The sequence below is a fragment of the Ziziphus jujuba genome, chromosome 1, assembly GCF_031755915.1.
Source record: "Ziziphus jujuba cultivar Dongzao chromosome 1, ASM3175591v1".
Lineage (NCBI taxonomy): Eukaryota > Viridiplantae > Streptophyta > Magnoliopsida > Rosales > Rhamnaceae > Ziziphus > Ziziphus jujuba.
The window spans coordinates 14,396,878-14,419,356 of record NC_083379.1 but is presented as its reverse complement, the minus strand read 5'-3'; the positions used below and the strand labels follow the sequence as shown (position 1 = coordinate 14,419,356).

The window sequence follows — 22,479 nt, the reverse complement described above, 5'->3', positions numbered from 1 at the left end:
AAGATTTTTCATTTTAATTTTATGGTGTCTACTTTCACTTTTCACTGGCTCGTATTCGCCCTTAAAAAAAAATTTGAGAAAATTGAAACAAACGCTGGTCGGAGTACAACAAAGATTTCTTTTTCATACTTGTTTAGTGACCATCTACTTAAAATATATGTTTGTAAAACCACAAAAAGTCTTTTTTAATTCTAGTCAAATAAATTAACAATGTATAATATGCCACTCATCATGGTCATTGTGCCAAAGCTAGAACAGATACAATTGATGGTCAACAATACAAGACGGTAGCAATGAAAAAATTGGCGTAGGTTAATAATACATACTTTACAAAGTTAGGCTCAATATCTTATTCAAATGTTAAAAAAAAAAAAAAAACAATCTTACTAAGAAAGTCAAAGTTAAACAAAATTAGTTGTAACTTGTAATTTTCTAAAACTATAATTATATTTATATAATATGTTAGGAATAAATTTTTAAAATAAAAATATATTAATAAATTAAGATTCAAATATTAAAAGTGTCATCTTAATTAATGATTTAAAATTAAAAATTTGATTCGAAAAGGAAAAATATAAACACTAATTAAATCAATCAAATTAATCAATTCAAATTTACCATGGGAATTATTTTAGCAGCACTTTAACATCCTCCCCCAATATGTGTACGTAGGGTTCCTTTTGCACGATCAAAATGTACTGTTCACACATTTGGTAAAGAAAATAGTTTAATGAGCTAGCTACATAGCTGTCCCCATGGTCGGACATGGGAGTTATTTATTCATACAACATGCTCTAAGAGAAAAGTAGATAGATCAGAGAGGTGAATGAGTTGTTTTCCAACATTGCGACCTAAGAAGAGTCCAACAAGAGCTGATGGAGCAGAGTCAAGGCCATGAACAATATCTTCCACATAAGCAATCTTACCCTGTCTGATATGAGGCAGAACAAAGTCCAGATACTCGGAATACTTATGAAGGTGATCAGAACAGTTGAGCCCTTCCATACGAACACGCTTGGATACCAGCTGCATCAGATTTCTTACTCCTTCCTCCTCATCAACATTGTACTGTGATATCATTCCACAAGCAGCAATGCGTCCGAACTGTCTCATATTGAGAAGCACAGCCTCTAGTGTTTTGCCTCCTACATTCTCAAAGTAAATGTCTATTCCTTGTGGGAAATACCTCTTTAGGGTTGCCTTCAAGTCTTTTTCTTCCTTGTAGTTAAATGCATCATCAAATCCTAACTTTTCTTTCAAAAGCTTCACCTGTATTATATAATTTTTATAATTAGCTTAATTATGTACATAATCTTAGGGAGGGTTTTCTATTCACAAGGCCTAATTGAATTCGATAAAATGTTGACAGTTAAGTATCAGAAGTCATTGTCATATGAATGGTCTTCAAAATAACTATTATGCATATTAGATTTTAATTGATTACCTTTTCTTTGCTGCCAGCACTTCCAACAACATAACAACCAGACAATTTAGCAAATTGACCGACAAGCTGACCAACTGCACCTGATGCAGCTGATATGAAAACATTTTCTCCTTTCTTAGGATTACATATTTGGTAGAATCCAGCATAAGCAGTCATACCAGGCATACCTACATATGAACCAATCAACAAATTTACAGGCAGTAGGTTTTTTTTTTTTTTTTTTTTTTTTCAAAAGAAATTTATTTTATAACATATTAAAAAAATTAATTAAGAAAATATATACCAAGAATTCCAGCATAGTAGGAAAGAGGTACATCTGTATGGAGGATTTTGATGAGGGTTTCGGGATTTGGAAGGAGGGTGTATTCTTCCCATGTAGTTATCCCCCAAACCAAATCTCCTTGTTTGAAATCTGGATGCCCTGAATCCAACACTTTACCCACTCCACACCCAAATAGCGGCTGCAATTTGTAAATTATATATTTACACAACACCAAGTTGACATGAATGAATTGTAGTCGAACTATTATTATTTTTCGTTCTTTTTGTTATTTTGCACATAAGTTATAGATTTCAGTCAGCTTGCTCAATGAAAACAATAAACACTATAACTGGTTTAAAAAAAAAAAAAAAAAAAAAAAAAAAAAAAAAAAAAAAAAAAAAAAAAAAAAAAAGCTTTGTTACTGGACTATGTAAGATGGATAGACATACAGAGTCAGTGGTATAGGAAGGGGAGGTGGCACCGCCAGAAGGAGGGACGTGTCGCATGAGGGTTCGCTGAAAGGGATCACATGACAAGTAGAGGTTCTTGACAAGAATGCCGCCATAACCATCAGGCAACTTGAGCTTAATAGTAGCAGTGGAGATCACCTCCATGTCATCATCCTTAGGCAACCCCTCTGGATACCTCTTTAGAATCACTTGCTTGTTTCTTTTAATTAGTGCTTCTTCTTTTTCTTCTGCCATTTATTTTCTCGCTATATATCTTGATCAATCGCCCTCTGTTATCTATGTAACTTCGCTGATCATTGACTTTAAAGCCCCTTTAATTTCCATCCATAGTCTGCTATCTAACATATGTATTTATATATTTATTCACCAACAGGGTATATTTAATATGAACTTTAAATGACTTTAAAATTTGATTGTGTTCAAGTCAGACTCATTTCATTCAAATATGTTGGCTATTTTAGGATTAAAAATATGTTGTCTCCATTATTATTATTATTATCAGACTGATTTCATTCAAATATGTTGGCTATTTTAGGATTAAAAATATGTTGTCTCCATTATTATTATTATTATTAAGTTCTGGATCCGGCTCGAATTGTGTAATTGCTTATGCTCCTTCTTTGCTCTCCTTATCAAAAATCAAATATCAAATTATATATTCGGTGTCTTTTCAAACTCTGCTTCAATGTTCATGATCAATTTATCATTCTTGATTATTATATGTGTAATTTAGATCAAGTAAATTAAAAGCCTTCGGCCATTCCAATTGAGATTTTATTGGACCTTTTACGTTTTGACCATTTTCCAAGATCTTAGAAATTATTAAAGAATGAAAATAGTTTCAACTCAATATGTATATATATATATATATATATTATAGAATATGTATAATATATGAAGATTAATAAATTTTATTCACACAACTATTAGTAATGTCCTTTAAAATAAAACTTTACATAATATGAGATTCTCAAAATAATACGAACAAAGTTACCATGCAAAAATTTCTTTTATTTGAACTCTTTGTGGTGTGTACTAGCATTTTTCAACGCTGGTTGTATTACAACAAAATATTTTATTTTATTTATTTTTTATTTTATCCTTGTTTGATAAGCTATCTACTTAAAATGCATATTTATAAAACCATAAAGGTCATTCCAATTCTAGTCAGTCATGGATTCGTGCTGGTTGTCCTAGCTCTAAATTCCCTTCAGGGGAAAAACCAATCGTTATGGAATTTTTTTTGAAAAGATTAGGTTTAGAATTATTGGAAAAATTCTTTACGTAGCAGGAAGAAAAGATTTTTTTCGTTGATTTTTTCAAAAACTTATTCGGCTTTCAAAGGTCATATAAAGGACAAATTTGATATTTGGATATTGTTTGCACTGTATGTTGGTTAGATAAAATTAATGGTCAACAATGCAATACATATGCAGTGACGACATGACACATATTAATATTATATAGTTTACAGAGTTAGTCATAATATCTTATTTAAAAATAAAAAAACCAAAAAAAAAATGTATAAAGTTAAGCAAAGTTCATTATCTAACCAATATTTTAACTAGTCAATAAATTAAGGGTAATGTTTGAAAACCAGTGATGCACCTTATTTTTTTAATTTAGGAATATTATCATAAGAAGTCTTCAAACTATGTGAACTATGTGATTTGTGACAGTTAAATCCCTAAATTATTTTTTAGACAATTAAAGCGTTCAATTCATTGTATTTGTTCATGGTTAGGACAAAATTTAAAATTCTGTTTGAAAAATTAACAGAAATTGCATATGAGAGGCATTTGCCTCCTATTGCACTTCTGTCAACTATTCAAATGAAAATTTCAATTTTGTCTCAACAGTGAACAAATCCAATTAGTTTAAGGATTTAAACGTTTAAAAAAATAGTTTAAGGATTTAAATATCACAGACCATATAATTTAAGGACTTCCTCTGATAATATTCCTTTAATTTTTCGTGTGAAGAGATATAAAATTACAAAAATTTTTTTTTGCTAAGCTGTAGTCTAACTAATTATAGTATTTAGTATATTAAGGTTTAAATTTTTATTTTTCAGAAGTTTTTTGAAAACAAATTTTATTTTTGGCGATATACATCAAATTGATTGCCAATATATATATATATATAACACACTAATTGAGGTAAAATAAAAAATAAAATTTTAATTTTAAAATAAAGTAATTGAAAACCATAAAAAAAAAAAAAAACATAACAAAAAGAATTGGATTTTTTTTTTTGAAAGGCAAAGTATATATTATTAATAACAGACAGAAGAGTACATATCAGCCTGGATCAAAGGGTCAAGCCACGTAAGGCCAACTTCAACCCAGGATTCGAACGAAGACAGATTAACAGCATATTTTGCAATCTTATGCGCTACCATGTTAGCAGCTCTACCAACAAAAACACATTTAAAAACATGTTAGCAGCTCTACCAACAAAAGCACAACAGAAGAGTTCTATGACTGTTGGTAGAGCTGCTAACAAAAGCACAACAGAAGTATGAAGAATCGTTTCATCCGTATTTGCACAGATGAGACAAACAGAGTGAACAGATGATAGTCTCTTAGCTAGATTGTACATGCAAGGTAAAGCATCATTACAAGCACGCCAAAGACACAGCTTTACCTTGTTGGGAATAGTTAGGTGCCATAAATTTTTCCAACAAAGTTGGGAAGAGGAAGTACTAGAACTGGCTCCAAGTCCTCCATTTCCCAATTTTCGTGCAACCCAATAACCAGATTTGACAGTATAAATGCCCTTCGAATTGAAATGCCAGGCCAACTGATCCGAACAGCCAAATCCACCAATAGGTAAATGTTCAATTATCGAAGCTTCCTCCAAATTAAAAACAGAGCGTATTAATGGAATATTCCATCCCCCAGTAGGTTAAGCAAAAACATCCACCGTGCCCCATAATTATTAAAACAACGATCTAAATACTCTTTGACATTAGCTTCCCCTGCACGACCATTACTCCAAGTGTACCTGTAAACCGAGAAATGGACAGGCCTTAATTGACAAGTATCAATCGCTTAACGAAAACTATCCATCTGAGAAGCCAAACGAGAAGAACCACCTAACTTGTCCGAAGGAACCAGAATTTCGTTAAAATCTCCCATAACAAACCAAGGCAGATCAAAAAGAGAACTTAATCTGCATAGCAAGCTCCAAGAAAAACAACGTTGGCTGACATCAGGGTTCCCATAAAATCCCGTGAGTCGAAAATTCCCCTTAGTTGGATGAATGATCACCAAATCAACATGACCCACCGAATATGATTGAATTTGAACTGAAACAGACGACTTCCAAAGCAAAGCTAGGCCACCACCCAATCCAACGTGATCAACACCGAAACAGCATCCCATATTGACTTTCAAATGTAATCGTTCCAATTGTCTTGATACTAATCTAGTTTCCATTAGAAACACCATATCTCGAGTCTCAACCTTGAGCATTTTAACAAATGCTCTGAATGTCCGGTGGTTCCCAAGTTCCCCAGACATTCCAGCTTAATATTTTCTTATCTCGTGGTGGAGCGCTTCCAGCGGCCCCACCATGGTTAAGAGAGAAACATCAGTATTAGCTTTGGTTGAAAACTTAAGCTTCTTAGTTCTAGCACTTGAAACTTTCTTTGAGACACGAGTGCGTTTACGGCTATATCTATTTGGCCGTAAAGAGATACAATTTGCATGTTGTTTGTCTGTCAAAAGTTTCTTTCCCCCACATGCTAATCTATTGCCCACGTGTTGCAAAAAGTCAAAATTATCTTCTTCCATGATACTCACGTGCTCCTGGCATACAATTAAATCCGTTCCATGTAGATTTGTAGTGGCATTAACCGCTTCTTCCTTGTGTAACTGCTCATCTTTCCGTAACTGCTCCTGAATAGTCGTAACCGTCTCAACACATGCCAGGAAGCCAATCATCGCATCGGAATGCTCCGCCGCAGAGATCAAAGCCAACTTCGTACCAGATGTCGATGAGGATTTTATAGGGGATGACAAAAACCTCCCAGGATGCATGCCCAGATTCAACACCACCACGTACAACCACTTTTGCTTGATTACGTTTGTTGAATTTTGGGTTATTCTGAGGGGTAGGAGCTCTCAGCCAAGCCCCATACTGGGTAGTAGAATCCGTCACTGCAAAATCACAATCTTTCTGTAGATGACCAAGCATACCACCGTTGAAACAGAAATCAGGAAGTCGTTCATATTGAAATTCAACCCAAAAACTGTCAGAACCATCCTACCAGATAAACATTCCCCTTCGCAAAGGTTTAAGAATGTCAATGGAAGCCCGAACTCGCATATGCTTTCTCCAGCAATGGCCTTCCTCATCTGAATCCACAGAAACTACGTCCCCTAATTGAGAGCCAATAGTCATTCCAACTGATTTTGTCATACACTATAAAGGAATATTATGCAACTGAGTCCAAAAAACAGCATTACGAGTAACAATTTTTCTCGGTAATACAGCCTCCGAAACCTCCGCAAGAAGCACCAAATACTTTTCAAAATGCCAAGGTGCCCCATTGAGAACCCGTTGTTTCTCATGAACAGAAGAGAAACGACAAAGAAAAGTGTTGTCACTTAACTCACGGAAAGAAATAACCCATGAACTTCCCCACAGAGATTGCATCATATCCATAAATACCTGCTTATTGTAATGGGATTTTGTATATAATTGGACCAAAAGACAAAGTGGAAGGATATCAGCCACTTCTTGTCGGTCAGTGGGTTTAATAACTAAAGCATCCTGTTCTTCCGACATCAACTTCAAATGGTGGTGAAACATGTTTGTAACCTCGTCCATTGCAAAAGAAAAACAAAAAACCTTCTATGGTATAACCAAGACGACAGAAACCTCATGCAGAGAGCATGAGAAGCCAAACTCCCTAAATGAAGAGAGACTTATATAGAAAGACACAAAAAAAATTGGATTTTCCTTTTTTTTTTTTAGCAATGCCCCCTGGCATCCCCTTCCCCCCAAGACTCGAACCCAGCTTCCACTGGCTGGGCTGTGGTGAGCTAACCACTGAGTTCCCACACAAGTCAGAAAGATTTGGATTTAAAATAATAAAATACAGCTTAAATTCCCTATAAATATAATAACAGAAACTACATATTAAATTATAAAGCTTTTTGATTTTAACTAATTGGATTATAATATTATAATAAAAAATATTAATTAAGTAATTTTATTGTTAAAATATTATGAAAAATTTAACTTAAGAATTTTATTGTTAAAATAATATTAAGTTAAATAACTAATCACTAGATATAAGAAAAATGAGAAAAACTATATATGGATAAGTTTTTTTTATAAAAAAAAAAAAAAAAAAAAAAAAAACAAGTTCAGGTGGGAATAAGAGGGGCTCAAGGAGGGGCAGAGGGGCACACTTAATGTGTTTGGAGGACAAAACTGTAAATGGATTGAAAATATTAAAAGAAAAATAAAAAATAAAAAAATTTAAAAAGGTACATTGAGTGTAACTTAAATACTTAAATAATATTAAATGTGTGATCTCAATTAATAATTTAAAATTTAAAATTTAATTGGATAAGTGAAAACCCTTAACATTTATCACGTCATTAAATCTTTCCCTAAGAATGAGAACTATGTTAATGATGGATTAATAATACTCCTCCAATATATAGTTCTTTTTGCATGTTGAAAATGTATCTTACAATTAGTTAAGAAAACTTGATGTCAAATTTCATAAAGCCAGCTAGATAGCTGTCCCCATGGTTGGACACAAAAGTAATTAATTCATACAACAAGATCAAAGACACAAGTAGATAGATCATCATCATCATCATATATGATATGATACATTAATCAGACAGATGAATGAGTTTTTTTTTTTTTTTTTTTTTAACATTGCGACCAGAGAAGAGTCCAACAGTAACTGATGAAGCAGAGTCAAGGCCATGAGCAACATCTTCCACATAAACAATCTTACCCTGTCTGATATAAGGCAGAATAAAATCCAAGCAATCAAAATACTTATGAAGGTGATCAAGACAGTTGAATCCTTCCATATGAGCACGCTTCGATAGCAGATGCATCGGATTTCTTACTCCTTCATGTTCATCAACATTGTACTGTGATATCATTCCACACACAGCAATGTGTCGAACTGTCTTATGTTGAGAAGCACAGCATCAAGTGTTTTGCCTCCTAAAATCTCGAAGTACATGTCTATGCCCTGTGGGGAATACCTCTTTAAAGTTGCCTCCAAGTCTTTATCATCCTTCTAGTTGAATGCATCATCAAATCCCAACTTTTCTTTCAAAATCTCCACCTGTACATATAATTTTTTTAATTACCTTAGTTATGTACATAATCTTAACAAGGCCTGATCATACTCAAGATCTTGCACTTACCAGAGGTCATTGTCTTCTGAACTGTCTCAAAAGAAACTAATATGTATGTTGGAGTATGTTGGACGTTAATTGATTACCTTTTCTTTGCTGCCAGCACTTCCAACAACATAACAACCAGACAATTTAGCAAATTGGCCAACAGGCAGGCCTACTGCACCTGATGCAGCTGATACGAAAACATTTTCTCCTCTCTTAGGATTACAAACTTAGTAGAATCCAACATAAGCAGTCATACCAGGCATACCTATATATAAACTAATCAATATGTTTATATATACCAACTAAAAGAAAACTTTATATTGTAACAAAAAAAAAAAGAAAAAAAAAAGAAATTATATATACCAAGAAGTCCAGCATAGTAGGACAGAGGTGAATCAGTATAGAGGATTTTGATGAGGGTGTCAGGCTTTGGAAGGAGGCTGTATTCTTCCCATTTAGTTATTCCCCAAACTAAATCTCTTTGTTTGAAATCTAGTGTCCTGAATCCAAGACTTTACTCACTCCAAACCCAAATAGTCGCTCCAATTTTCATATTATGTATTCACAAATTAGCCTCAAAAGCTTGCGGTTCTATGTACAAGTTGACATGAATTGGCAGCTTTACTTGAATGCTTAGCAGTCAAACTATTATTATTGTTGTTGTTATTGTTGTTGTTACTTTAATTATGAACTACTAATTACGTTTACATATAAGTTTTTTAAATTTCAGTATATATATATATCAGCTTGCTCAGTAAAAAAGGTAAACACTGTAACTACTAGGAAAAAAAAAAAAAAAAGCTTAAAATTTGAGAATGGATCCTATTCTTATTAAAAAAATAATAATAATAAAAAAAAAAACTTTGTTATTGAACTATCCCAAAATGGACTTATAAGAGAAATATGAAGATAGACATACAGAGTCAGCGGTATAGAATGGTAAGTCGATGCCTGCAGAATCAGAGATGCATTGCATGAGATTTCGCTGAAAGGGGCCTCATGACAAGTAGAGATTCTTGACAAGAACGCCACCTTAACCATCGCCCACTGCTATGTGCCTTAGGTGATCACTGAAGCCCCTCTAGTTCCACCCTTGATCTGCAATCTGTATATGCATTTATATATTTATACTAACTTCTTAGCTATACGTTGGTATTGGACTATTAAGAGCCTAATAATAAAAAATTAATGCATAATAAAATGCATCCAATTAGCATATGCAATCTACGATGAGGAGCATAATTGGTGGTAAGTCTGTTTTGATTCACTTCCTTCTGCAGAATGTCCAGAAGCTGCTGAGCAGAGGAGCTCATCACTGGGAGATTTCCATCTATAAACCCAGAACCATCTGTCCATACTCATCTCCTTAAAGAACCACCTGTACAAAGATAATAATATCAAATATTTGAAGATAATGCAGACTATAAATTAGTTGCAAGTAGTTAATCATGGAGTACAAAAGTCCTTTACATTTTTTCCTAGACAATTTCTTCGCATTAAAGCTTCTCACTTTGCCATGTTTGTCTACATAAATTCCATCAGGCTTACTCTTCTTAACAACTCCACCTGCAGAAAGTTTTGCTTTCCATATAAACTCACTCTTACACCTTCTCGGTTCTAGTAGCATGCAACTAATTGTGCATTCAGTGGTCAACCTACACAATTTCGGCCAAATAAAAATGTATAATTGATCAACGATGCATAAACTCTTAGAACACCTATCAATTAAAAACCATGACCTTAGAAGACTTATGAGTAGACCACTAGATTAGGATGACTATCAGTGCACACTAAAGAAGATGTGAATTTAGAGACCCTTTAAAAGCCAAGCACACCGAATAAACGACCATAACAGCCAGTGACAGTGACAGCCAAAGTGAAATTTACAATGTATGCTACATATTGAACATGAATTTTAAGTTTTAACCAGTGTCTTTCAATGCTAAATCGATAATAAGATTGACAATCTTTCCCTGTCTGATATGAGGCAGAACAAAAGTCCAAATACTCGGAATACTTATGAAGGTGATCAAGACAGCTGAAGCCTTCCATGCGAACACGCTTGGATACCAGCTGCATTAGATTTCTTACTCCTTCCTCCTCATCAACATTGTACTGTGATATCATTCCACAAACAGCAATGCGTCCGAACTGTCTCATATTGAGAAGCACAGCCTCTAGTGTTTTGCCCCCTACATTCTCAAAGTAAATGTCTATCCCTTGTGGGAAACACCTCTTTAAGGCTGCCTTCAAGTCTTTTTCTTCCTTGTAGTTGAATGCATCATCAAATCCTAACTTTTCTTTCAAAAGCTCCACCTGCATTATATAACTTTTATGATAAGCCTGATGATGTATAGAATCTTGGAGGGGGTTTTCTATTTACAAAGCCTAATTGGACCTGACAAAATCTTGACAGTTAAGTATCAAAAGTCATTGTCATCTGGACGGTCTCCAAAATAACTACCATGCACATTAGATTTTAATTGATTACCTTTTCTTTGCTGCCAGCACTTCCAACAACATAAAAACCAGACAATTTAGCAAATTGGCCAACAAGCTGACCAACTGCACCTGATGCAGCTGATATGAAAGCATTTTCTCCTTTCTTAGGATCACATATTTGGTAGAATCCAGCATAAGCAGTCATACCAGGCATACCGATATATGAACCAATCAACATATTTACATATATTAGCTTTTTTTTGTTTTGTTTTTATAAAAAAAGAACTTTATATCATAATGAATAAAAAAAAAATTAATTAAGAGAATATATACCGAGAATTCCAGCATAGTAGGAAAGAGGTACATCCGTATGAAGGATTTTGATGAGGGTTTCAGGCTTTGGAAGGAGGGTGTATTCTTCCCATGTAGTTATCCCCCAAACCGAATCTCCTTGTTTGAAATCCGGATGTCCTGAATCTAACACTTTCCCCACTCCATACCCAAATAGCGGCTGCAATTTTTAAATTATAAATTTACACAAGACAAGTTGGCATGAATTGCAGTCAAACTATCGTTGTTTTTTGTTCTTTTTATTATTTTAATCATGAACTATACTAATTTACTTTACATATAAGTTTTACTTTCAGCCAGCTTGCTCAATGAAAACAATAAACACTGTGACTAGAAAAAAAAATAAAAATAAAAATAAAAAGAAAAAAGAAAACAATGTTATTGGACTGGACACTTCCAAAAGAGACATACAAGAGAAAATTGTAAGATGGATAGACATACAGAGTCAATGGTATAGCAATGGAAGGGGGCGCTGCCAGAAGGAGGGACTTGTTGCGTGAGGGCTCGCTGAAAGGGATCACATGACAAGTAGAGATTCTTGAGAAGAATGCCACCATAACCATCAGGCAACTTGAGCTTAATAGTAGCAGAGGAGGTCACCTCCATGTCATCTTCCTTAGGCAACCCCTCTGGATACCTCTTTAGAATCACCTGCTTATTTCTTTTAATTACTATTTGTTCTTCTTCTGCCATTTATTTTCTCTCTCTATATCTTGGTCTGGCACCCTCTCCTATCTATGTACCTTAGCTCTCTCGTGTGGAGGATTTTGATGAGGGTTTCAGGCTTTGGAAGGACGCTGTATTCTTCCCATTTAGTTATAATGGAGGATTTTGATGAGGGTTTCAGGCTTTGGAAGAAGGCTGTATTCTTCCCATTTAGTTATTCCCCAAACTAAATCTCCTTGTTTGAAATCTGGATGTCCTGAATCCAACACTTTACTCCAAACCCAAATAGTTGCTGCAAATTTTAAATTATGTATTCACAAATTAGCCTCAAAAGCTTGAGGTTATATGTACAAGTTGACATGAATTGGCAGCTCTACTTGAGTGCTTAACAGTCAAACTATCATTATTATTATTGCTGTTGTTGTGGTTACTTTAATTATGAACTACTAATTAAGTTTACATATAAGTTTTTAAATTTCAATATATATATATATATATATATATCAGCTTGCTCAATGAAAAAGATAAACACTGTAACTAGTTAAAAAGACTTAAAATTTGAGAATGGATCCTATTCTTATAAAACAAAATAAAAAAACTTTATTACTGAACTGTTCCCAAAATGGACTTATAAGAGAAGTATGAAGATAGACATACAGAGTCAGTGGTATAGAATGGTAAGTCGATGCCTGCAGAATCAGAGACGCATTGCATGAGATTTCGCTAAAGAGGTCTCATAACAAGTAGAGATTCTTGACAAGAATGCCACCCTAATCATCAGGCACTTTCAGCTTAATAGTAGCAGAGGAGGTCACCTGCGTTTCATCCTCCTTAGGAAACTCCTTTGGATACCTCTTTAATACCACCTGCTTGTTTCTTGTAATTATTCTTCTGCAATTTATTTTCTCTCTATATCTTGATCGATCACCCTCTGCTATGTACCTTAGGTGATCACTGAATTTAAAGCCCCTTTAGTTTCCACCCTTTTGCGTGCAATCTGTATATGAACTGTATATGAATTTATATATTTATACCAACTTCTTAGCTATTATAAGTTGATATAGGACTATTAAGAGCCTAATAATAAAAAATTAATACATAATAAAATGCATCCAATTAAGCATATGCAATCTACGATGAGGAGCATAATTGGTGATAATTCTGTTTTGATCCACTTCCTTCAGCAGAATGTCCAGAAGCTGCCGAGCAGTGGGGCTGATCAATGGGAAAATTCCATCAATAAACCCAGAACCATATGTCCATCCTCTTCCCCTTAAAGAACCACCTGTACAAAGATAACAATATCAAATATTTGAAGATTATGCAGACTATAACATTAGTTGCAAGTAGTTAATAATGGAGTACAACATATTTTCCTAGACAGTTTCTTTGGATTAAAGCGTCTCACTTTGCCACGTTTGTCCATATAAATTCCATCAGGCTTACTCTTCTTAACAGCTCCACCAGCAGAAAGTTTTGCTTTCATATAAACTCACTCTTACACCTTCTCGGTTCTAGTAGTATGCAACTAATTGTACATTCAATGGTCAACCTACACAATTTCGGCGAAATAAAAGCGTATGATTGATCGATGATGCATAAACTCTTAGAACACCTATCTATTAAAAACCATGACCTTAGAAGACTTATGAGTAGACCACTAGATTAGGATGACTATCAGCGCACAAACTAAAGAAGAAGTGAATTTAGAGACCCTTTAAAAGCCAAGCATATGGAATAAACAACCATAACAGCCAGTGACAGTGACATAGCCAAAGTGAAATACAATGTATGCTACATATTGAACATGAAGTTTTAAGTTTTAACCAGTGTCTTTCAATGATAAAATTGATAATAAGATTGGCAATAAGTTTATGGAAAGAAGACAGTATCATTACGATTAGAACATGAAGAAGCCTCTTAAGCAAGGTATACTCTCACCAAATGCTAGCAGAAAGAAAGAAAATGCACATGACAACATAGCCTCTTAAGTAGCACTACCCAGACAACAAAATGAATCATTTGAACTTGGAGGAATGCTTGTTTATCTGAGTCCATGAAAACCCATTTCAACCAAGCCTTAACCTGTTGCTTCTTTATACCCAAAAAATTACATATATATTAAAAAAGAAATAATTAAATAATAATTTTGAAATGTAATAATGATAATAATAATAATAATAATAATAAGGGGAAAAAAGAGGTTTCAAACATTTTACTCAGTAGCATAAAACAATGTACCCCAATTCTCCACCACTGTGGGTGCCTGTGTCCATTTCTATTTTCTGATCAGATTGGGCAGTACTTTTAAAAACCCATATTTCACAAACGATCATTAAACACCATTAAAGGTTAAAATTTAGAGCAATGTAAACATATCAAACTCGCAAGATAAAATAAACTGCCCATTTTGATGAATTAAATGAAGTTGGAAAGAATAAAAGAACAGAAACTTGCAGCGCATAAAAAGACTGAGAGTTGGGAGGAGGTAGTAGAGTTACATGAATGCTTGGAGGAAGAGCTTCCAGCTGGCTATTTGGTGTGTGAATTTTTCCAGTGTACAAGACAAAGATATTTTAAAATAACGGTATATTGAAGTTTTGGAATATTACACGTGTGGACATTAGAATTTTTTAATTCTTTATTTCAATAGGTAAAGACTGTAAGAAGAATATCCATGAATCACCAAAAATAAAAATAAAAATAAAAAATACACAAGTTTAGGCAAGTTTGTCTGAGCCCAAAATTTTTATAAATTTTTTTTTTAAAAAAAAGGTTGGGAATTTGTTATATAAATTTTATTATATAGCATTTTTTATATTTTAATTAAGTATTTAATTATGAGCCAGTTAATTATTTGATAATGTTATATACTTTTAAAAAAATTAATAATATTATATAGAATAGAAATTTAGTAATATATAAAAAGAATTTTGAAAATTATTTAAGAATTAAAATAGTTTCATTTAAGATTAATATATATATATATATATATATATTTCACATAACTAGTAGTGATGTCCTTATAAAAAAAAAGAAAAAAAGAAAAATCCACAAACTAACACGAACAGAGTAACCATGTAAAAAAAAAATCATTTTAATTTTATGGTGTCTACTTGCACTTTTCACTGACTGGTATTCGCCCAAAAAAAAAAAAAAAAAAAAAAGATTAAAACAAACACTGGTTGGAGTACAACAAACATTTCTTCTTTTTCATACTTGTTTAGTGACCATCTACTTAAAATATATATGTTTGTACAAACCACAAAAAGTCTTTTTCAATTCTAGTCAAATAAATTAACAATGTATTTATGCCACTCATCCTGGTCATTGTGCCAAAGCTAGAATAGATACAATTGATGGTCAACGATACGAGACAATAGCAATGCGGGCATGGCGTAGATTAATAATACATACTATACAGTTAGGCCTAATATCTTATTCAAGTATTCTAAAAATAAAAATAAAAATCTTAATAAAAAAATTCAAAATTAAGCAAATTGGTTGTAACTTGTAACATTTTAAAACTATAATTATATTTGAAGAATAATATGTTAGTAATACATTTTTAAATAAAAATATTATTAATATTTAAATATTAAATATATCATCTCAATTAATAATTTAAAATTTACAATATGGATCGATGAATAAAAACTTAAATACTTATTAAATCAATCAAATCAATTAGTTCAAATCTACCATGGAAATTATGTTAGCAGCACTTTACTATCCTCCACCAATATGTACATGTAGGGTTCCTTTTGCACGATCAAAATGTACCCTTCACACAATTGGTAAACAAAACTTGATATATAATTTCATGAGCTAGCTGCATAGCTGTCCCCATGATCGGACATGGGAGTTATTTATTCATACAACAAGTTCTAAGATACAAGTAGATAGATAACCACCACCACCATCATCATATATGATATGACATCTATTAATCAGAGAGGTGAATGAGTTGTTTTCCAACATTGCGACCTAAGAAGAGTCCAACAAGAGCTGATGGAGCAGAGTCAAGGCCATGAGCAATATCTTCCACATAAACAAACTTTCCCTGTCTGATATGAGGCAGAACAAAGTCCAAATACTCGGAATACTTATGAAGGTGATCAAGACAGTTGAATCCTTCCATGCGAACACGCTTGGATACCAGCTGCATCAGATTTCTTACTCCTTCCTCCTCATCAATATTGTACTGTGATATCATTCCACAAACAGCAATGCGTCCGAACTGTCTCATATTGAGAAGCACAGCCTCTAATGTTTTGCCCCCTACATTCTCAAAGTAAATGTCTATCCCTTCTGGGAAACACCTCTTTAAGGATGCCTTCAGGTCTTTTTCTTCCTTGTAGTTGAATGCATCATCAAATCCTAACTTTTCTTTCAAAAGCTTCACCTGTATTATATAATTTTAATAATTAGCTTAATTATGTACATAATCTTTGGGGGGGGGGGGGGGGGGGGGGGGGGGGGGGAATTGGGGTTGTTTTCTATTCACAAGGCCTAATTGAATTAATTGAATTTGATACAATGTTGACAGTTAAGTATCAGAAGTCATTGTCATCTGAATGATCTTCAAAATAACTATTACGCATATTAGATTTTAATTGATTACCTTTTCTTTGCTGCCAGCACTTCCAACAACATAACAACCAGATAATTTAGCAAATTGGCCAACAAGCTGACCTATTGCACCTGCTGCAGCTGATATGAAAACATTTTCTCCTTTCTTAGGATTACATATTTTGTAGAATCCAGCATAAGCAGTCATACCAGGCATACCTATATATGAACCAATCAACATATTTACATATATTAGCTTTTTTCTTTTTCTTTCTTTTTTTTTTTTTTTTTTTTCAAAGAACTTCATATTATAACAAATGAAAAAATTAATTAAGAAAATATATACCAAGAATTCCAGCATAGTAGGAAAGAGGTACATCTGTATGGAGGATTTTGATGAGGGTTTGGGGCTTTGGGAGGAGGGCGTATTCTTCCCATGTAGTTATCCCCCAAACCAAATCTCCTTGTTTGAAATCTGGATGCCCTGAATCCAACACTTTACCCACTCCATACCCAAATAGCGGCTGCAATTTGTAAATTATATATTTACACAACACCAAGTTGACATGAATGAATTGCAGTCGAACTATTATTATTTTTCTCTCTTTTTGTTATTTTAATCATGAACTATACTAATTTAGTTTACAAATAAGTTATAGATTTCAACCAGCTTGCTCAATGAAAACGGTAAACACTATAACCCCAAAAAAAAAAAAAAAAAAAAAAAAAAAGGAAAAAAACTTTGTTACTGGACTATGTAAGATGGATAGACATACAGAGTCAGTGGCATAGAAATGGAAGGCGGAGCCGGCAGATGGAGGGACGTGTCGCATGAGGGTTCGCTGAAAGGGATCACATGACAAGTAGAGATTCTTGACCAGAATGCCACCATAACCATCAGGCAACTTGAGCTTAATAGCAGCAGTGGAGATCACCTCCATGTCATCCTCCTTAGGCAACCCCTCTGGATACCTCTTTAGAATCACCTGCTTGTTTCTTTTAATTACTGCTGCTTCTTCTTCTGCCATTTATTTTCTCTCTATATTTCTTGATCGATCGCCCTCTGTTATCTATGTAACTTCGCTGATCACTGAATTTAAAGCCCCTTTAGTTTCCATCCATAATCTGCTCTCTAACATATGTATTTATATATTTATTCACCACTAGGGTGTCTTTAATACCAACTTTAGTTGACTTTTATAAATTTTTCTAAAATTTATAAATTTGGGTGTATTTTAATTCAGACTGATTTCATAAAAATATATTGGCTATTTTAGGATAAAAATATGTTTTTTATTTTTATTTTTATTCTGCTTGAATAAGATAAAAATATGGTGTCTTTATTATTATTATTATTCTTAAGTTCTGGATCCGGCTTGAATTGCGTAATTGCTTCTGCTCCTACTTAGTGCTCCTTATCAAAAATCAAATATCAAATTATATATTCGGTGTCTTTTCAAACTCTGCTTTTTTATTTTCATACCACATCTTTTTAAATATTCCTGATCAATTTATCATTCTTGATTTTCATATGTGTAATGTAGATCAAATAAATTAAAAGCCTTAGGCCATTCCAATTGAGATTTTATTGGACCTTTAAGTTTTGGCCATTTTCCAAGATCTTAGAAATTATTTAACAATGAAAATAGTTTCAACTCAATATATATTATAGAAGATGTATAATATATGAAGATTAATTAATTTTATTCACACAACTATTAGTAATGTCCTTTGAAATAAAACTTTATAAAAAATGAAATTCTCAAAATAACACGAACAGAGTAACCATGCAAAAATTTCTTTCATTTTAACTCTATGGTGTGTGATAGCATTTTTTAACACTGGCTGTAGTACAACAAAAGATTTTAGCTTTTTTTATTTTTTTATTTTATGCTTGTTCGACTAGCGATCTACTTAAAATGCATATTTGTAAAAACATAAGTCATTCCAATTCTACTCAGTCATGGATTCGTGCTTGTTGTCGTAGCTCTAAATTCCCTCCAAGGAAAAACCAATTGTTATGGAATTATTGGAAAAATTCTTAAAGATTTTTCCATTAACTTATTCGACTTTCAAAGGTCATATAAAGGACAAATTTAACATTTGGATATTGGTTGCACTATATGTGATATGCCATTCATTATGGTCATTATGGTAAAGCTAAGTTAGATAAGATTAATGGTCAACGATGCAATACATTAGCTGTGACGACATGACACATATTAATATTTTATAGTTTACAGAGTTAGACCTAATATCTTATTTAAAAAAAAAAAAAGTATAATGTTAAATAAAGTTCATTACCTAACCAATATTGCAACTAGTCACAAATTAAGGATAATGTTTGAAAACCAATAATGCATTTTAGATTTTATTTGGCCATATTTTTTGTTTTCAGTTTTTAAAATTTTATTTTCAAAATAAAAAAATAAATTGTTTTTATTTGTTTTTTGAAAATAAAAATGTTTGGCTAGTGATATTTGAATATAATTTTTAAAATTAAAAAATAAAAAATAAAAAATATTATTTTAATATTTTTTAAAATTATTTTTGAAAACTGATAACCAAATAGATAATTTTTTATTTTGAAAACAATTTTATATTTTATATAACAGAAAACTGCTTTAAAACATAATAGTTAAATACATCCTTATTTTTTCAATTTAGAAATATTATTATAAAAAGTTTTTAAACTATGTGATTTGTGAATGTTAAATTCCTAAATTATTTTTTAGACAAATAAATCTTTCAACTTATTGTATTTGTTCATGTTTAGAATAAAATTTAAATTCCATTTGAAAAGTCAACAGAAATTACATGTGAGAGGCAGCGCATGATCATTGAAAAGGGCGTATTAAAGACTAATCTATATATTTATATATTTATTCACCAAATATCTATCTTCCTACTCCTTATCCGAAATTAAATATCAAATTATATTCAGTGCCTTTTCAACATTGGCGTCCGTACTCTTTGGCTTCTAATGCGGACGTCTTTTTCAATGCTCTACATCGTTCTCGATTTTCATATACAAATTAGACCGCAATGTCGAAAGTAAAGTAAAGAAAACGTTGACCCTAATAACATAATTAAATATGATCAACTAGCAGGTAACATATATTTTATTTATGAAGGTAAGATGACGAAGAACAAGACTTTAATTTTTTATTTTTTATTTTTGAGAGAAAGCAAAGCTCTCAATTAGAAGTCGTTGGGGTTTTATTTGGACCCTTAAAGGCCATTTTCCAATTTTTTTATTTTTTTTTATTTTTTTTTATAAATGGTTGGAAATATCAAATTGTTTATTATTTTTTAAAAAATAATATTAGAGATATCAAGTTTGCATTTTATTGGACAGTTAAAAGGCCATTTTCCAATTTCTTTTGGTGAACGGTTGGAAACACCAATTTTTAATTTATAATTTTTAAAAAATAATATTAAAGATATTAAATAAATATATCAAGATAGATACCAAATATATGTATATATATTTTATTGAATAATTTTAGATATGATCAATTAGCAGCTAACATAATTTTATTCATGAAGGTAAGTGATGACGAAGACTTTAATTTTTTATTTTTTATTTTTGAGAGAAAGCAAAGCTCTCAATTAAAAGTCGTTGGGATTTTATTTGGACCCTTAAAGGCCATTTTCCATTTTTTTTTATTTTTTTATTTTTTTATAAATGGTTGGAAATATCAAATTGTTTATTATTTTTTAAAAATAATATTAGAGATATTATTTATTTATTTTTTTTCTTTGCTGCCAGCACTTCCAACACTTCCAACAACATAACAACCAGACAATTTAGCAAATTGGCCAACGGGCAGGCCTACTGCACTTGATGCAGCTGATACGAAAACATTTTCTCCTCTCTTAGGATTACAAACTTAGTAGAATCCAACATAAGCAGTCATACCAGGCATACCTATATATAAACTAATCAATATGTTTATATATACCAACTAAAAAAAACTTTATATTATAACCCAAAAAAAAAAAAATGAAATTATATATACCAAGAAGTCCAGCATAGTAGGAAAGAGGTGAATCAGTATGAAGGACTTTGATGAGGGTGTCAGGCTTTGGAAGGAGGCTGTATTTTTCCCATTTAGTTATTCCCCAAACTAAATCTCCTTGTTTGAAATCTAGTGTCCTGAATCCAAGACTTTACTCACTCCAAATCCAAATAGTCGCTGCGATTTTCATATGATGTATTCACAAATTAGCCTCAAAAGCTTGCGGTTCTATGTACAAGTTGACATGAATTGGCAGCTCTACTTGTGTGCTTAGCAGTCAAACTATTATTGTTATTGTTGTTGTTACTTTAATTATGAACTACTTATTAAGTTTACATATAAGTTTTTCAAATTTATATATATATATATATATATATATCAGCTTGGTCAATGAAAAAGGTAGACACTGTAACTACTGGGGGGGGGGGGACATAAAATTTGGGAATGGATCCTATTCTTATTTAAAAATAATAATAATTAAAAAAATTAAAAAAACCGAACTTTGTTATTGAACTGTCCCAAAATGGACTTATAAGAGAAATATGAAGATAGACATACAGAGTCAGCGGTATAGAATGGTAAGTCAATGCCTGCAGAATCAGAGATGCATTGCATGAGATTTCGCTGAAAGGGGCCTCATGACAAGTAGAGATTCTTGACAAGAACGCCACCTTAACCATCACCCACTGCTATGTGCCTTAGGTGATCACTGAAGCCCCTCTAGTTCCACCCTTTATCTGCAATCTGTATATGCATTTATATATTTATACTAACTTCTTAGCTATACGTTGGTATTGGACTATTAAGAGCCTAATAATAAAAAATTAATGCATAATAAAATGCATCCAATTAGCATATGCAATCTACAATGAGGAGCATAATTGGTGGTAATTCTGTTTTGATCCACTTCCTTCTGCAGAATGTCCAGAAGCTGCTGAGCAGAGGGAATCATCACTGGGAAAATTCCATCTATAAACCCAGAACCATATGTCCATACTCATCCCCTTAAAGAACCACCTGTACAAGGATAATAATATCAAATATTTGAAGATAATGCAGACTATAACATTAGTTGCAAGTAGTTAATAATGGAGTACAAAAGTCCTTTACATTTTTTCCTAGACAGTTTTCTTCGCATTAAAGCTTCTCACTTTGCCATGTTTGTCTATATAAATTCCATCAGGCTTACTCTTCTTAGCAGCTCCACCAGCACAAAGTTTTGCTTTCCATATAAATTCACTCTTACACTTCTCGGTTCTAGTAGCATGCAACTGATTGTGCATTCAATGGTCAACCTACACAATTTCGGCCAAATAAAAATGTGTCATTGATCAATGATGCATAAACTCTTAGAACACCTATCTATTAAAAACCATGACCTTAGAAGACTTATGAGTAGACCACTAGATTAGGATGACTATCATTGCACACTAAAGAAGATGTGAATTTAGAGACCATTTAAAAGCCAAGCATATGGAATAAACAATCATAACAGCCAGTGACAGTGACGGCCAAAGTGAAATGTACAATGTATGCTACATATTGACATGAATTTTAAGTTTTAACCAGTGTCTTTCAATGCTAAATCGATAATAAGATTGGCAATAAGTTTATGGAAGGATGACAGTAACCATATAACAAATATATATATATATATATCATTACGATCCGAACATGAAGAAGCCTCTTAAGCAAGGTATGCTGTCACCAAATGCTAGCACAAAGAAAGAAAATGCACATGACAACATAGCCTCTTAAGTAGCACTGCCCAGGTAACAAAATGAATCATTTGAAAATGGAGGAATGCTTGTTTATCTGAATCCATGAAAACCCATTTCAAACAAGCCTTAACCTGTTGCTT

At 32.5% G+C, this 22,479-nt stretch overlaps 3 protein-coding genes, 1 long non-coding RNA gene and 1 pseudogene across 4 annotated transcripts; all 5 read right to left on the bottom strand.

The window, feature by feature from the left end:
• Nucleotides 1-709: 709 nt before the first annotated feature.
• Nucleotides 710-2,596, bottom strand: LOC132799233 (2-alkenal reductase (NADP(+)-dependent)-like). Its single transcript, XM_048462091.2, has 4 exons — nucleotides 2,156-2,596; nucleotides 1,728-1,905; nucleotides 1,445-1,611; nucleotides 710-1,269 (listed from the first exon to the last, which is right to left on the bottom strand). Exons 1-4 carry the CDS (start codon nucleotides 2,408-2,410, stop codon nucleotides 781-783), a joined length of 1,089 nt encoding a protein of 362 aa, XP_048318048.2. The 5' UTR covers nucleotides 2,411-2,596; the 3' UTR covers nucleotides 710-780.
• A 5,254-nt stretch (nucleotides 2,597-7,850) lies between these two features.
• Nucleotides 7,851-9,606, bottom strand: LOC107419104 (2-alkenal reductase (NADP(+)-dependent)-like; annotated as a pseudogene).
• Nucleotides 9,607-10,404: 798 nt separating this feature from the next.
• LOC112488834 (NADPH-dependent oxidoreductase 2-alkenal reductase) lies at nucleotides 10,405-14,517 on the bottom strand. Its single transcript, XM_060815403.1, is given in 6 exon segments — nucleotides 10,405-10,562; nucleotides 10,564-10,881; nucleotides 11,057-11,226; nucleotides 11,344-11,518; nucleotides 11,800-12,316; nucleotides 12,682-14,517. Coding segments are annotated over 5 exon segments (990 nt in total). The 5' UTR covers nucleotides 12,052-12,316; nucleotides 12,682-14,517; the 3' UTR covers nucleotides 10,405-10,487.
• A 1,305-nt stretch (nucleotides 14,518-15,822) lies between these two features.
• On the bottom strand, nucleotides 15,823-17,741 carry LOC107420558 (2-alkenal reductase (NADP(+)-dependent)). The gene is made up of 4 exons (XM_025068003.3): nucleotides 17,373-17,741; nucleotides 16,943-17,120; nucleotides 16,649-16,815; nucleotides 15,823-16,429 (listed from the first exon to the last, which is right to left on the bottom strand). Exons 1-4 carry the CDS (start codon nucleotides 17,622-17,624, stop codon nucleotides 15,971-15,973), a joined length of 1,056 nt encoding a protein of 351 aa, XP_024923771.3. The 5' UTR covers nucleotides 17,625-17,741; the 3' UTR covers nucleotides 15,823-15,970.
• Nucleotides 17,742-20,389: 2,648 nt separating this feature from the next.
• LOC132800390 (uncharacterized) lies at nucleotides 20,390-21,907 on the bottom strand. The gene is made up of 3 exons (XR_009635464.1): nucleotides 21,729-21,907; nucleotides 21,177-21,635; nucleotides 20,390-20,527 (listed from the first exon to the last, which is right to left on the bottom strand). It is a non-coding gene; the product is annotated as an uncharacterized LOC132800390 (long non-coding RNA).
• Between the last annotated feature and the right edge of the window lie 572 nt (nucleotides 21,908-22,479).